The sequence below is a fragment of the Anolis sagrei genome, chromosome 6 (assembly GCF_037176765.1).
Source record: "Anolis sagrei isolate rAnoSag1 chromosome 6, rAnoSag1.mat, whole genome shotgun sequence".
Taxonomy (NCBI): domain Eukaryota; kingdom Metazoa; phylum Chordata; class Lepidosauria; order Squamata; family Dactyloidae; genus Anolis; species Anolis sagrei.
In genome coordinates, this window is record NC_090026.1 from 73,423,221 (window position 1) to 73,439,205 (window position 15,985).

General features: G+C 39.0%; 1 protein-coding gene across 2 annotated transcripts in view; it reads left to right on the plus strand.

The window, feature by feature from the left end:
- The window catches only part of TRANK1 (tetratricopeptide repeat and ankyrin repeat containing 1), a 75,900-nt gene extending 60,762 nt beyond the window's left edge, over nucleotides 1-15,138 (plus strand). For both annotated transcript variants that reach the window (XM_067470197.1, XM_060781673.2), the window contains 5 exons: nucleotides 111-243; nucleotides 1,922-2,067; nucleotides 5,285-8,298; nucleotides 10,841-10,942; nucleotides 14,608-15,138. In XM_067470197.1, coding sequence (XP_067326298.1) covers nucleotides 111-243; nucleotides 1,922-2,067; nucleotides 5,285-8,298; nucleotides 10,841-10,942; nucleotides 14,608-14,720 — 3,508 coding nt within the window. In that variant the 3' untranslated portion in view covers nucleotides 14,721-15,138. The remainder of the gene's footprint in view (nucleotides 1-110; nucleotides 244-1,921; nucleotides 2,068-5,284; nucleotides 8,299-10,840; nucleotides 10,943-14,607) is intronic.
- The last annotated feature ends 847 nt before the right edge of the window (nucleotides 15,139-15,985 follow it).

Sequence of the window (15,985 nt, forward strand, 5' to 3'; positions counted from 1 at the left end):
GTTAATGTTTTCAAATAGCTGTTGGAATCAAATATTTTTGATCGCTCGACTGACTATTTTAAAATCTGTAATTAGGTTGGCATGTGATCTTTCCCCCCCCTTGTTAACAGGGAGAAGCAAATGGAATACATGAAACTGGCCAAAACTTACATAGAATGTGGCGAACCAAATTTGGCTCTCAAATGTCTTTTTCATGCCAAAGACTACCAGCTTTGTGCGCAGCTTTGTGAAAAATTACGAAAGGTAAATATGCTCTTCTCCTACTATTTTCCGGGGGGGGGGGGGGGGGGGAGTATAAATTTTACTGGACAGATGTGTCATTGTTTCATCTCTTAGACAATGCCTATAGGAAAGAAAAACTAGTTTAGAACCCTGCCTTATTTTTCTCCGCTGGACTATAAACATCTGTTACAGCAGTTATTAGAAGTGGGATGGTTTAGGAAGGCTCTTTACCCTGCAGTTACTTGGCACAACAATCATTTATTTCATGCTGCCAGCTTTTCACATTTCTTCACTTACAGGCAGTCACTTGGCAGATATGGCAGCCTGCTTGATTACCTAAATCTCCAAGTGGTTTGTGTGGAGTAGATGTGAGTGAGACTGATTTAAGCTCAGCCATAGGAAACAAGTGAGAGGGATAGGGTACTGAAGGACTTAGATCTAACCATCATCACATTTGGTGCTGGTTGTGCTACAACATAAATCACAAATGGGAGCATGAGGTTCTTTGGCCATTGCTGAACTACTGAATCCATCCATTCTATTCAACATTTCCAATGCTGGGAGGCTATAGTACTCGCAATCCAGTAACAATTTCCAGTCTCTTTTCTCGAATGTATTTTTGAAAATATTAAAACGCTCGACTTTGTTACAGTAGTTTTGAAAGAAAAAAAAAGATCTGACTCACATGTATACTTTTCATTTTCTTTTCACTGATTATGGATGTTTGATGACTTTGTACAAATGTGGGCGAAACGTCAGAAAGGGAATGCTTCTAGAACATGGCCATACAGCTCAGAAAACTCACAGCAACCCAATGCACAAATTGGTTATGCTGAAATATATTCTGTCTGAACCCGTCCTACTTCCTCCAGTTGTGATATCTCCATTATTATTACTATTATTATTATTATTATCAAAATATACAATTAACAATTTTTCCAAAAATGCAAAAATAACGTCGCAATATCTATGATGGGAAAGTACATGGTATTTTTAAAAAGAGACATAAAAGTATTTTTAACATCCTAATGCAGCTTATACATACCACCATTAAGCATATTAGCATTTTGCATACTCTAATCTAAAATAACAATAAACGTAACAATAATGTGCTACCTATCTAATTTTCAACTTTAACCTCTTTAAATATATTATGCATATATTGATAACAGTGCTATTTCTGGTACATTTTAACTCTATTTTTATTACTGCCCTTATTTCTTTAAATATTGTTTCCCAGAATTTTTCAAATAAATTTGCAGGGCCACCACATATGAATATATGAACTTACTTCCTGGCACCCTCTCCAGCATTGATTAGAATATTTCTTGTCTATCTAATTTAGTCTAACTGGGGTTACATACCACCTCCAAATTATTTTATAATAATTTTCCTTAATTCTTATAGATGTATTTTTAAAGGTACACATATTCTATATTCTTTTGTATTACTGAATATTTATAGTTTTTTCTAAATCTTGTTCCCATAATTCTCTAGAATAATCTCATTTCTGTTCTTCTAGTAATAATTGATAAATGCCACTTCTGAACCTTTTATTATTTAATTTCTTTATTCTCTCTTTGGATTATCATTCCCTCAAATTGTCCTATTTGTATTATTTTGCAAACATTTGTATGTTTATACACATTTGTAATGCATTATTATTATTATTATTATTATTATTATTATTATTTTGCAGGTGAAAGAGGCTGCATATTTCTATAAGAGAGCTCAGTGCTACAAGGATGCATACAGGTGTTTTGAACAGATTCAAGAGTTTGATCTAGCAATTAAAATGTGTTGCCAAGAGGAACTGTATGAAGAAGCAGCAAAGACTGTGGAAAGGTCTGTATTTTTTTGAAGAGCTTGTCATTCATAACATTCATTCCCTCTCCTTTTTCTATGTCCACTTTTTATTTCCAAATCTTTGGCAGACTCGAAGCCCTGGTTTTTAAATCCATTAACATACTATTTCAATATAACTGCAGTTAGGCAGTGAGTATAAGGCTGTATTTCAGAAAACATTTTTAAACAGTTTCAGCACTGCATAAATGTAGGCTTAGCAAGAATGTTTTTACATTGGGATTGCAAGATCAGGAATGCACATCACAAAACTTGTGCACAAAAAGGTTATCTCCCACAGGTACTGTCTTTATCTGCTTATACTTGCCTAGGATATCTGATTGCTCTTTAATGTACTTAGGATATCTGACTGTATAACACACAATCTATAATCATGGAAAGGATTGGGTTGGAGAGGGATGACACAAACACTGAAAAGAAGAGTTACTGGGATGCTTCTCTAGGATTCTATTGATGCAGTACGCTAATGCTTTTGGAGTCAAGACTCCCCAACATTTTAGAAAATGTTCTCGTCAGTATCTCTGTAGAGTCTAGAACAGTGGTTCTCAACCTGTGGGTCCCTAGGTGTTTTGGCCTACAATTCCCAGAAATCCCAGCCAGTTTAGAATGTCTGGGAGGTGAAGGCCAAAACATCTGGTGACCCACATCAGGGGTCCTCAAACTAAGGTCCGAGGGCCGGATACGGCCCTCCATGGTCATTTACCCGGCCCTCGCTCAGGGTCAACCTAAGAGTGAAACGAAGTCCAAAGAAGGAGCCTCCACCACCCTCCTCTCTGCCCCAGAGTGTGGTGGAGGTTCCTTCTTTGGAGGCTTTTGAACAGAGTCTGGATGGCCATCTGTCGGGGGTGCTTTGAATGAGACTTACCTGCTTCTTGGCAAAAAGAACTGGATGGCACGTGAGGTCTCTTCCAACTCTAGGATTCTATTTATTTATTTATTTATTTATTTATTTAAAGCATTTATATTCAGCCCTTTTCACCCTGAAGGGGACTCAGGGCGGAGCACAACATATAAACAACAAACATTCAATGCTGAAACATATTATACCATACACATACAAACACATTAAAATCACATATCTCGACATTAAAATCCACTAGTTAAAACTGTCTCAACAACCATATTGAATTTGGTTGGCATACTAAGGGTTCCTATCGCTGCCTCATTGTATGACTTGAAAGCACACAACAACAACAACAACAACAACAATCCCATCTCATCAGCCCAAAGCAGGCTCACACTTCCCAATGAAATACTAGTAAGTTTATATCTGTTAAGATTGTTCTTCATTTTAATGATTGTGTTGGTTTTTTAGCATTGCTTGCAGTACAAATGAGATAATGTGCAGTGTGCATAGGAATCCACTCATGCTTTTTTCAAATAATAATCCAGCCCTCCAACAGTTTGAGGGACTGTGACCTGGCCCTCTGTTTCAACAGTTTGAGGACCCCTGACCCACAGTTTGAGAACCACTGGTCTAGAAAGTAAGTTTTAAAAGGAATACATGTAACCACATGCTGCCATGAGTATGTGTATCTTCCATAGTCAATGTGAACTTCTGCCTTACTTACTAAAATTACTCTCACAGGGGAAAAAAATCTCAAGACTTCCTGAGAATACTTGAGGCAAAGTTGTGTTAGGTTATGACCATTGTTTAGAGTGTGAGTATGTGTACATTTAGATCCCCCTGAAATAAAAATTTGTTCACTTCCAGTTTGCAAAAAGAAAAACCCCAACAACATTTCAGTGTATTTTCAACAGGAATTGGGGTGTTGGCAGTTGCAGTGGTGTCTTGCAAGGATCTACTGATGCTACCCATCCTTGTTTTGACATCGTACTAATGAATGCAGTCTCCTTCTAAGGCTCAGATGCTATCCCTTTCCTTGTCTGATACCACATAGCCAAAAAGAGGAATCTGATATATCTATCATACTGGCATAAAAGTGGTGTTGACATTAACTGTGTAAAATTTCAACATGCCAAATTCATAATTCACTGTTTAAGTTGGCATGGTTGAAACAAACTCTGAACAGAATTTGTCAAATGACTAAGAAAGAAAAGGCTTCTGGATTCATCTTTTTTTTCCAGGAGAAAGTAATGAATCACACAATCCTAAACTGCAGGTTGCCCCCCCCCCCCCGGTGTGCATGTCATAGTAAATCGGGGTTTAGCAGGACTTTCATATACAGCCATTATGTACAGGCAGTCTCCGAGTTATAAACATCCAACTTACATTCGCCTGTGAGAGGAAATCTACCCCTCGGAAGGGAAATTCACTCCGGGAAAAGTTATCATGGGGCAAAGGTGTCTTCACTGAAGCTTTCTCCCCAATCCTTGTTTCCACATCAAACCAATTTTTTTCAAAATCCAATTCTCACAGGGACAGAAAGTGAAATGAAATCTTCTGAACATGGGCACAGATGGCAAAACAGAACCACAGGGTTGTTAACCTTCTCCTATGCTTTCCAAAGCATGCATGGATGCATCCGCGCGCGTGTGTGTGTGTGTATAGGTGAATTTACTCTTACATACAAATTCAATTTAAGAACAAACCTGCAGAACCAATCTTGTTTGTAACTTGGAGATTGCCTATATTCTAGAAACTTTTAAAAATACTGTTGCGTTGTCCACACATTACCTGAATCCAAATTCCTATATTTGATTATTCCTTTTTTAAGCTAAGCTGAATTGATCCTGTTTAATTGCTCTATTTCTATGTTACTATTCGTGCTAACCACCTTATTGACCAGCCTATCCTTTAACTAGTTTTGCATATTGCCCCCCCCCCCCAATACTAGTCTGTTGTTGCTTATGATGTTTGTTTTATTGTTTATGCCGTTTTTGTGGTATTTTAATATGTTATTGTTCAGTTTTTAATTGTATGTTGCCTTGGGCTTGGCCCCATGTAAGCTACCCTGAGTTCCATTGGGGAGATGGAGGCGGGGTAGAAAAATAAACTTCTTCTCCTTCTTTATTTACATAATTTACTTAGCCATATGACACAGATCTTCTGATATACTGAGCCAGGGATCTCTTTTTCGCTTAAGTTGTTAAAATCATATTTGTTGACATAATTTTTCATTCTCCCAAGGCTTATTTTTTTAGTAGTTTTTTAGTGTTTGTTATGTCTAAATAGATGCTCAATAACACATTTATTTCCATTTCACAATTAACATTTATGGATATGTATTGGTTTCAGGTATGAGAAAATTCTGCAACATGAAAAACAGCCAGGTTCCAAACTTCCATATTCAGCCAACCAATTTTATTTGGAAGCAGCTGCAAAATATTTGCATGCAAACAAAAGCAGTGCCATGATGGAGATGCTTTCCCACCTTGACACTGAAGACCAGCTTGTTTTCTTGAAAGAACATAAATGCTTTTCTGAAGTAGCTGGGCTTTTGAAAAAGGAAGGCAGAGATGAAGAAGCTGCAAAGTTGATGAAACAGCATGGATTTTTATTGCAGGCAGCCAAACTCACTAAACAAATGGACTTTCGAGCATCATGCTTACTTGCTGCGGCCCGCCGTGGTGTGGCAGGCTGCTATGCTCTGGAGAATTTGCCAGCCGTCTTGGAAGAAGCCTTAAATCTCTGTGAAGAAACAAACCAAAAATCCGGCAGAGCAGAGGCAACTTATTTGAAGGGTGTTCTAAGCAAAGACTTCTCTATATTGAGGGAGGCTTTCTACATGTTCTTGCATGTGAATCACACTGCAGGTGCTGTGGAAGCATTGTTTAAAGCCTCACATTGTGAAGGAGGAAATGAAGCCTTCCTGCGATTAACATCACAAGGAATCGGGGCACTTTTGAAACTAGTCACGGCTTTCGAAAAAGCAGACACCAATGCTGAGAGAGACATGGTGAAGTCCTGCTTTGAATACTTCGGGATTATGTCAATAGACAACAAGACCTGCCAGATCTCTCAGAATGAAGCAGGATGTTTACTGGAATATTTTCCTGAAAGCTTAAACCTGAGAGGGAAGAAAAGTGACCACTTCACTGCCAGCCTGGAAGAGGTGAAAACTGTGCTGAAGAAGCATTTGTTGAATAGGCTGACTACCATTGTTCGCCACCTATTTGAAAGGAACTTCCCCAATATTTGTGCCAAGTTCATTGCAGGCTTGAAGTGTGAGGACAAAGCCTGTGAGGACTTCCATAGAGTTTTGTCATATGGAGAGATAAAATCTGTCTTTCAGTGTAAAGTTCATCTGGCTGCAATAAATGGGTTCCTGTTAGAAGCCAAGCAAGTGTTCCCAAAAGATTTGCTTCATGGGCTTAATGCCATTGATGAATTGTTGACAGCCGATAAATATGCTTTGTGCAGATCCCTTATAAATGCCATCTTTCCTAAACATTTCCATCTGAGAACAATCTCCAAAGACCCGCTGGCATGCAAAAACATCCTAAGTCTTCAAGGCGGTGGCTTTGTAACTTTTAATCCTTGCAGAATGGTGTTGAGGGAATATGTCATATCTGAGTTCAAAAACCAGACTCCTCAAAACAGGAGAGAATCTACTGATTTATTGCTGAGAACAATGCAAGTCCTTGCCTTGACTGGTCATTATCCTAAAGAGTTTGAGAGGCTTCTTGAAAGAGAAGAAGACGACTTTAAGACACAAAATAAGCAGAGAGGGAGTATCAGAGACACTGAAGGAAGGCATGGTATGTTGTTGCCTGACAAAAATTCCAGAAATGCTGACAGCATCCACTTGTGTTTCATTCGACTTTTGCAGGAGTGCATAGACAAGCTCTACATTTACAGAAATCCAGAGGAGTGTAGATGGCTGTTCTACCGTTTCATGAATGTCTTGGTAAGGAAGTGCACTTATCCCTTGATTCCAAGCATAGGAAACACAGTGACTTTGCTAGAGTTTCAATTTATTTTTTGTTGTGCCATCCTTATGCGCCTCTGCAAAAGCATGACCCTTTGCCTTCCTAAGAGTTACATCGCGTTCTACCACTACTGGGATTTTTTCTTCGCCAAGGGAGACCGACAAAAATGCATGTTTTCTATTATACAGGATTATAAACCAGTAGACACAAAGCAAGCTATACTGCTATTCCAACTTCATCTGAAATATTTAGCAGATGTTCTGTGCAAATTCGAAAACTTCAGTGTACTCCTGGATGCTTTTAATGACCCTGATTCTATTGTATCAGGAGAGGCTGAACGTACTGTTGTGCTTTGCTTAGTGATGTTAGTGAATGCAGATCAAGTGGGATGTGGCTGGAAGTATAAAAGTATTTTATCAGAACATTTCCCTGCTCTCAGGGAAAGCCTTATAGGAATGAAGAAAAAGTATCCTTCCAAAGTACCCGAAAGGTTGTTTAAAGCTGTGGACATGATGTGCAGACTAAGAGCCACTGATGTTAAAGAAATCATTGAAGGCCTCAAAGAATTGCTGTTTTGCCGAGATGAAGAGTTTTTGGCTGATTGTTGCTGGAGATGGGATCCCAAAGGAACTCGAGGTTCCAGGCATGAAGATAATAAAGGGATCAGAGGTATCCATTACAGAGTTGCAGACATAGACAGATTTTCATATGTCAGTCAGGCACCGTATTTGGAAGAGCCAGAACCAGATCTTGAAGAAAACATATACGTTGAGGAAAGAGAGGATCCACTAGCCGGTTTAGCATCAGCAAGGCAGCAAAAGCAACAACAAAAAGCTCTTGTCAAGCAGAAGTTGCGGTGCCTTTTCCTGTTTGTTCGTTGTTGTGTTAGATGGCGGCAGCTGTCTTCTTCAAAACCAGAGTCCTTGGAAATGACATTGGGGATCTTCAAAAAAGCAGATATTGATAAAACACAGTGTGATCTCTGTGGTGTCAAATTTGCCCAAAGCCCCGTGAACTTTACTCCTACAATTGAGCACTCAGAAAAAGAACCTACAGAAGAGACTTCAACTGAGATGGAGTGGGAAGAAAGTGTGGAAAGGCAGGAAAGTTTTGTGGACAGTGAAACATTTGAACATCATATTACCCAGCTTGAACATGGAAACAAAAGCATTTCTTACCAGAAATACTTTGAGTTTTTCAGAAGCGAGATAGAACCATTAGTCCATAGTGGGAATAAAGTGGTGGAAAAGATTGTGGAGAATGCCTGCATCAAGAGTCACAGCGAGGAGTCGAAGCTAATGCAGAGGAAAATTGAAGAGAGCATTAAGAGTATTTGTGATTCAGTAGAAGATATCTACAAGATGAAAGCATGGAGTGATGGTAAGACATTTTGGCTATGTCTCGGCAGTCAGGGAAGTTCTTTCTTTACTGCCAGAGATTCAAGGATGAAATCTTCAATTCATTAGAATTAAATGTTTGCTAGGCACATGCAATTTTCAGTATAAGTTCATTCTAATAAATACGTTTCAATTAGTTTTAGATGATGAGTGGATAACTGTTAGGGAAAACTACCCTAAAATAATAAAGCAGAGCATCCAAAAACAAACAGGATAAAAATTGAGTTTCAGCTCATTAACTAGCAAAGCGTGAAGTGGCTAAAGAATTCAAAGCTCAGGAGGCAAAGATTGCAGAATCCAATCTTTAAAAATATCACAAAAAGGTTTGTTTACAATGGTAAAGAAATAACTGCATTTCTTAATAATCAAGAATTGGATCCCAGGTACTCTAACACCCATCTCTTCTAAGGTTTCAAAGAGAGGGAAAATACACATCCAAGTACTACATCTCTCCTGACGCAAACAGAGAGATCTCAAAGCACACAGCACATACTCTCCATACTAAAGTTTAAAAAGGCAGAAGCCAAATTGCAGTAGAAAAGTATACATTCTACACAACCAATCAGAATGAGAGCAGAAACAAAGAGGAGAGAAGAAATAGATACATTCCCAACTGTCAAATCAGGAGATGGGGAAAAGGAATTCTTTTAACCTATACTAAACTAACTGCTCTTCGTTGAGGATGTGACACTTGGGCAGTGTGAGGTTGAATCCCAACAATAACTACCAACTCTTGGAAGGTTAGTGCAATGATAAACCCATACTGCCCATACTGGGGTGCAGATCTGTTACGTTTTTGGACTTTTTTGGCCATTAAGCTTAGAAGACAACTTGTTTGCAGCAGGAATCTATTGTGAGGCATCATTTGCAAAAAAAAAATTTAAAAAAATATTAGTGTAGCTCTGGGTGTCTCAAAATGGCTTTTGGGCCATTTGTGCAACCTGCAAGCCACATTTTCTCTGTTTTGGATCCATAGGAACATATGAATGACAGGACTAGATAATATTAAAAGCTTGTTTGGGCCAGCATTCTGTATGTGGTATCCCTTTGTCCCCAACATGTGTTTCAAACTATTTTTCATTGTAGATATTCAATGGCCATCCTCTTTTTTTCTCACATGGCATTTTCTTTGGAAATTTTATGCTTTTATTTTAAACTCTCTGCTTTTTGGAACTGAGTTCTAGGTAGGCATGAAAAGAATTACTCTCTAGACCAGGGGTCCTCAGACTAAGGCCCAAGGGCCGGATACGGCCCTTGAAGGTCATTTACCTGGCCCTCGCTCATGGTCAACCTAAGTCTGAAATGATTTGAAAGCACACAACAACAACAACAATCCTATTTCATCAGCCAAAAGCAGGCCCACACTTCCCATTGAAATACTTATTTATTTATTTATTTATTTATTTACAGTATTTGTATACCGTTTTCTCACCCCGAAGGGGACTCAAAGCGGTTTCCACATAGGTAATGGCAAAATTCAATGCCAGTATAAACAATTACAATTAAACAATTACAGTTAGAAATAAATTAATACATCCATAAACAATAGAACAATCATTAAAACAATAAAACAGTCTCATCCGTCGAATTGTCGTTCCATTCATTGTCTTTCCGAAATGCTGCATAATTTTTTTTCTACTGCACAACAATGTGCCTGGTCCCAAAACCATATTTTTAATTTTTTTCCTAAAAGTCAGAAGGGTGGAAGCGGATCTTACCTCATTTGAGAGAGTGTTCCATAGGCGGGGGGCCACAGCCGAAAAGGCCCTGTCTCTCATCCTCGCCAGGCGCATTTGCGCTGTTGACGGGAGTGAGAGCAGGGCCTCCCCGGATGATCTTAGATTACGAGGTGGGACATAGGGGCAGATGCGTTTATCTTTTTTGAAATTGTTATTCATTGAAATTATTGTATTGTTTTAAAGTGTTTTTTGCACTACAAATAAGATATGTACAGTGTGCATAGGAATTCATTCATGTTTTTTTTTTTTTCAAATTATAATCCGGCCCTCCAACAGTTTGAAGGGACTATGACCTGGCCCTCTGTTTAAAAAGTTTGAGGACCCCTGCTCTAGACAACTGCTTCAGGGAGATACAACTTGCTTCCTTTCTCATTTTCTCCCAATAAAATCTTTATGTTTGATAGAGTTAATTTTTATGTGAATCATATGATTTTTTCACCTGAATTGTTCCTTGAAATGCTGTCTTGAATATGCTTTCTTGTGAATGTAACACTGAATTCAGCGGGATTTCAGAGTAAGCATACGTAGGATCAATTTGACTTCCTTACGGAAAGGAAAGCAGTATGCACTCAGTGGCTGAGATAACTTGAGTTCCTTAATTTACTTCTTTATCTCCCAACATTTTGTGCCTGAAACAACACCATTTTGTGCCAGACAATATGCCCTTCTTAGCTGCTGATTTATAGAGCCCCAACAATCCTTTTTTTAAATGTCTACTGTACACATGAACCCCAAGGGATTGAGAGCCACAGTTAACTTACTGCATCAATAAATATTCTATTTTAGCTGAAGAAATTATGTCCAAGTTGGCTTGTGGATTGGAATCAAATGTAGACAATGCTGTGAAATGGCTGGAGAAGATGGAATCCTCCCTGCTAAAGGAGGAAGGTATGTTTCCAGTTTTACATGAATCTGTGGTTTGCAAGGATTGTGATTGTGCTTGATCTGTTGTGCTATCAGTGCATTAGTTAATCATAATTTAAGTCATGAATCATTTTGTCAAAAATGTTTTGATACCAAGACAATGTATAATACTTCTGCCACCTAACTTTGAATTAAAACACTGATTGTATATTTGCATTTTACCTTTTAGATACTAATGGTTAAACTAGGTATAACAGCTTGGAAGAGGATCAGTCAAAATAATTAAATTAAAATTAAATTAAAGAAACATTAGTGTTCATTATGGAGCTTACAATTTTATCATTGTTGTGCAAGAATGCACAAAATACATGGGCATGATTTTAAGTTGCCTGCCATCTTATGCATGTGGACTTGGGGGGTGCAAAATTTTAAGATGTTTTGAAGCGTGAGACCTTATCTTCAAAATATTTGCAATCAGGATACTTTCCCATGCAGAATCATGTAAGTGTTGTATTATCTATAAATGTTTCTTAATAGCTCTCTGAAACCAGTACAGTCAACATTCACGGGTTAAACCTTAGCAGATTATAATAAAAATAATACAACTTTATTTGTATTCCGCCCAATCTCCCTGAAGGGACTCAGGACGGATTCCAACCACAAAAAGGCAAACATTCAATGCCTGAATACAACTACCAATACAAACATAATAGCAAAAATAACCCAACATATGAGAACAAATTATAACTTAACATCTAAATTTAAATGAAACATAACCTATCAAATAAATTATATCTAACATAAAACAAAATATCAAACAGAAACAACAATTTACCGGAGCCGACACAGTTCATTAGGGCATGTAAGTTAATTATTGCCAAAGATGTTAACTGGGCTAGCAGGGTATCGTAATCTAATCCTTCTCCTCCTCATATGCTAATGATCAGAAGTAAGTTTTCAGTTGTTCTTTGAAGGTGAGAAGGGAAGGGGCCATCTTTATTTCTTTAGGGAGGGAGTTCCAGAGGTGGGGGGCGATCACAGAGAAGGTCCTCTCTCTCTCCCTCATTCCCACCAGCCGTGCTTGGGTTGGGGGTGAGACCGAAAGCAGGGCCTCCTCCACTGACCACAGTGTCCGAGTCTATTTATAAGAGGAGATGCAATTGGTCAAATAGCCTGGACCCAAACCATTTAGGGCTGTAAAGGTAATCACTAGCACTTTGTATTTAGTCCAGATGCAGGCGGCAGCCAGTGGAGCTGCCCCAACATGGGAATGGTTCTCTCTCTGTACGGCACTCTAGTTAGTAACCTGGCTGCCAGTCTCTGAACCAGTTGAAGCTTCTGAACTATCTGCAAAGGTAGCCTCACGTTGAGAGTGTTGCAGTAGTCCAGACGAGATGTGAGTAAGGCATGGACTACCATGGCCAGGTCTGGCGTCTCAAGGTATGAGTGCAGCTGGCACACAAGTTTTAATTGTGCAAAGGCGTTCCTGGCCAGTGCTGACACCTGGGGTTCCAGGATCACCCCCAGCGCTGAGTCCAGGATCACCCCCAGACTGTGGATCTGTGTTTTCAGTGGGAGTGTGATCCCATCCAACACAGGCTGTAACCCCACACCCTGATCTACCTTCTGACTGACCCAGGAGTACCTCTGACTTGTCTAGATTTTGTTCCAGATTTTTTTTAGTTTTTTGGTGCCTTAGTTTTTAGGGCTGTTCCTTGGATTATTTGGGGCACTGATTCAGAAAATTGCATTGGATAGACCACATCAGCTCTAGTTTCTTAGATATGGTTGAATTTATAAAGAAAATTTGTATCACAGTTCTGTTCTTTTGATCTGAACTAAATTGATTTTCACATAGTACACTTTTCTTTTGATGTTTAATATATTTCCTTCATACTTAAAAGTTATTTATTGAAACACTATATTACAATATCCTGATTTTTTATGGGAGAGCAGAGTTAAAAGAGTATTAGATGGCATATGTTCAGTATCTCAAAAACTAGATGGGGGGAAATTGGTACCATTTTTGGAATCAGCAGGTCAAATATACCCAGAAACAGGTCTAACATTTGAGGCATTGAATATGTGTAGGCCAGTGGTTGCGACCTCAACTGCTGCCCTATGCCATTTTCAAGTAGAACTCTGATAATGGTCAAATCTGGGAAGAAACCAAGCTAGCGGAGTAACTAAGAGAAACGTAGGAAAAGGGAAGAAAGAGGAGAGAATGCTCTTCTCCATTGATTGTTCCACTGCCATATTTCCAGCTCCAACACTGCAGTCATGGATGGGTTTTCCTCCTTTCCTTCCTCCCTGCTCTTCTGTCTCACAAGTGCATAAGCTGGACAGAAGGAGCCCTAAACATGCCTGAAAGGACAGTTCTATTTGGCACCCACTCATTTCTCTCCTCCTCCTTGCATGGTCACCAGCCATTTGCAGGCCATCCAGTCACAGCTGCACTCTTACATCTTCATGCCACCGTCCTGTATGGGATGGGAAGAGGAGAAGAAAAGGGGAAGGGTTTGAGGAAGGCAAGACAAAGGAGAGACAATGGAGAGACAGCAGAGTTTGCATCTACCCAAAAGACTTAATCAAGTGGGAAGGGTAGTAGAGGAGGAGGAGAGCAATAGGAAGGAGCCAGGAGAGGCAAAGGAAATGGAGAGAGGGAAGAACTCCAGTGTGGAGCTGTGGTCTGATCTTGCTGGTGGCTGGCAATTGCATTGTGGTGAAGATGGACATTTTGGTACCATCACAAAAGATTACAGGCACAGTGGGCACTCTGGTAGACACTCAAGTGTATCCCTTTGATATGTAACATGTGGAGAATGTTGATACTGGGAGCCTTAAGGCCATTATTACTATTACTATTAGTAGTAGTAGTTAATGTCCAGCAAACAACAAGCTTAGTACACAGCAAACAAGATCACTATGCTGACATTTGTATTGGATCATTCGTCAGACACTTCCCAAATATCTAGGACTATGTAATGTATTGGCGAATAATGCATGCAGATCCAAGTGAGGTGGCCTTTTGCAGCTGACAGATTGTGATTTTGTCAGTGCTGATTGTTTTCAAGTGCTGGCCAAGGTCTTTAGGCACTGTACCCAGTGTGTTGATCACTACTGGGAATTATTATTATTATTATTTGAAACACAACAAGATGAGTCCACAGCAGACACTCTGCTGGCTGTTGTATTGGATCACATGTCAGACGCTTCCCAAGTGTCTAGGACTGTGTGATGTATCGGCGAATTATTACTACTACTACTACTACTACCCTGTTTTATCTCTCCCTCAGGAGAAGCAAAGTGACTTAACATAAAAGTATCAGCATAAATTCAATGAAACAGCATTGCATATAAACAGTATACCCAGTTAAAAACTACTGATCACAGTAGTTGTAATAGCCCCGATCCAGGTGTGAATGAACCATTTGTGTGAGTTTAAGATTGCCACGGTTACAGACAACCCCCCCCCCTTTTTTTGTACAACTTTCTGTTTAACATATCTTGAAAAAAGGAGGGTGGCAGAATAGAAATATGACCTAACTAATTTTTTTATAATTTAAAACAATGTGAAAAATGACTGCATGGGTCCAAATTACTATTTTCCCAGAAAGTGGACTTGATACATCATGCTTATTGCTTGGATGCTTTTTTGACTAGTTTGTTCTCCTTTCATTTTAAACTAGAGTTTGGCAGTGACAAAGACTTGGACAGTAAAGAAAATGACGAAGATCTAACATTTCAAGAACTGTGCGAAAAAAAGCCCAGAAGAAAGAGGGGGCGCCAAAGACGCAAATAGTTTGTTTACAAAAACGGCTGAGGTTTACTTTTCTGTTAAATTCCCATTAATTTTTTTTTAAAAAAAATCAGGGAAATGTTATATTGCCAGACAATCAACATGAATGTAACTCAGAAGCAGCTCTTAGTTCTTAAGACTCAATGCCTATTTTTACTGGGTCTCTCAAAAAAGATTGATTGTATTTTGTAACGTGTTTTGATATCAGCTGTTCTTTAAGTGTGCTTTAAAACATTCCTTCAGAGTGCCATTGTTTATATAAAATGTGAATATACATTTATATGTTTCTTCAGAGTCCCACTGGTTATATACAGTGTTCACCTACATTTTTAATGGAGAGTGGTTTTATATATTTGAAATTCTGAAAAGAAATGTATGGAAGATTTAAACAGAAAATAAAACAAGTATTGATTCTATGAAATGTTTTGTTTTCGATACCAGTCATTTATTTATTCTACAACACATATGGGTAAATAGAAGTCATAAGGCTCCCTATGGACCTTTACTGCTCTCTGTGCTCAGACATAGCAGAATGCTTTGACCCACTTCCTTCTGTTGCCCAGCTTCTCAAACACGGGGACATGGAGGAACAGAGTTGCTATTTTCCTACTATTATTAACAGTAAGAAGGGAGCAAACAAGATCACGATTGTGGAAGGAAAGTCATGGAAAGATATCATCTCCTTCCTCTCCAGCACCATTCAGTGATTCCATGGCTAATCTCAGCAGGCAGAAAGAGGAGGTTTAAAGAAGAAATTAAGAAACTGGACTTCATGAATCAGGAGTACAGTTTTTGGGGGGAGGAACAAACATTTTGAGTCCCACAACGTAACAGACCAGAGATTAAACAGACTGGAGACCCCAGGTTCATTACCTGTATAATCTAATACAGAAGGTATCACATCAATTTACATTATGTATATATAGTAATTTTCCATACAATGCTTTTCCAAACCAGATGTTCCCATTATCTTCCAGGCTAGGTATCAAAACTGACCTTACAGAGATTTCTTCCAGATTTCCAGCTACCAAAAGACCTTAACATGTACATGCCAGGAGGATAGAATCAGAGTTGGAAGAGACCTCGTTGGCCATCCAGTCCCACCCCTGCCAAGAAGCAGGAAAATTGCATTCAAAGCACTCCCAACAGATGGCCATCCGACCTCTAAAAGCCTCCAAAGAAGGAGCCTCTACCACACTCCGGGGCAGAGAGTTCCACTGCTGAACAGCTCTCACAGACAGGAAGTTCTTCCTAATGTTCAGGTGGAA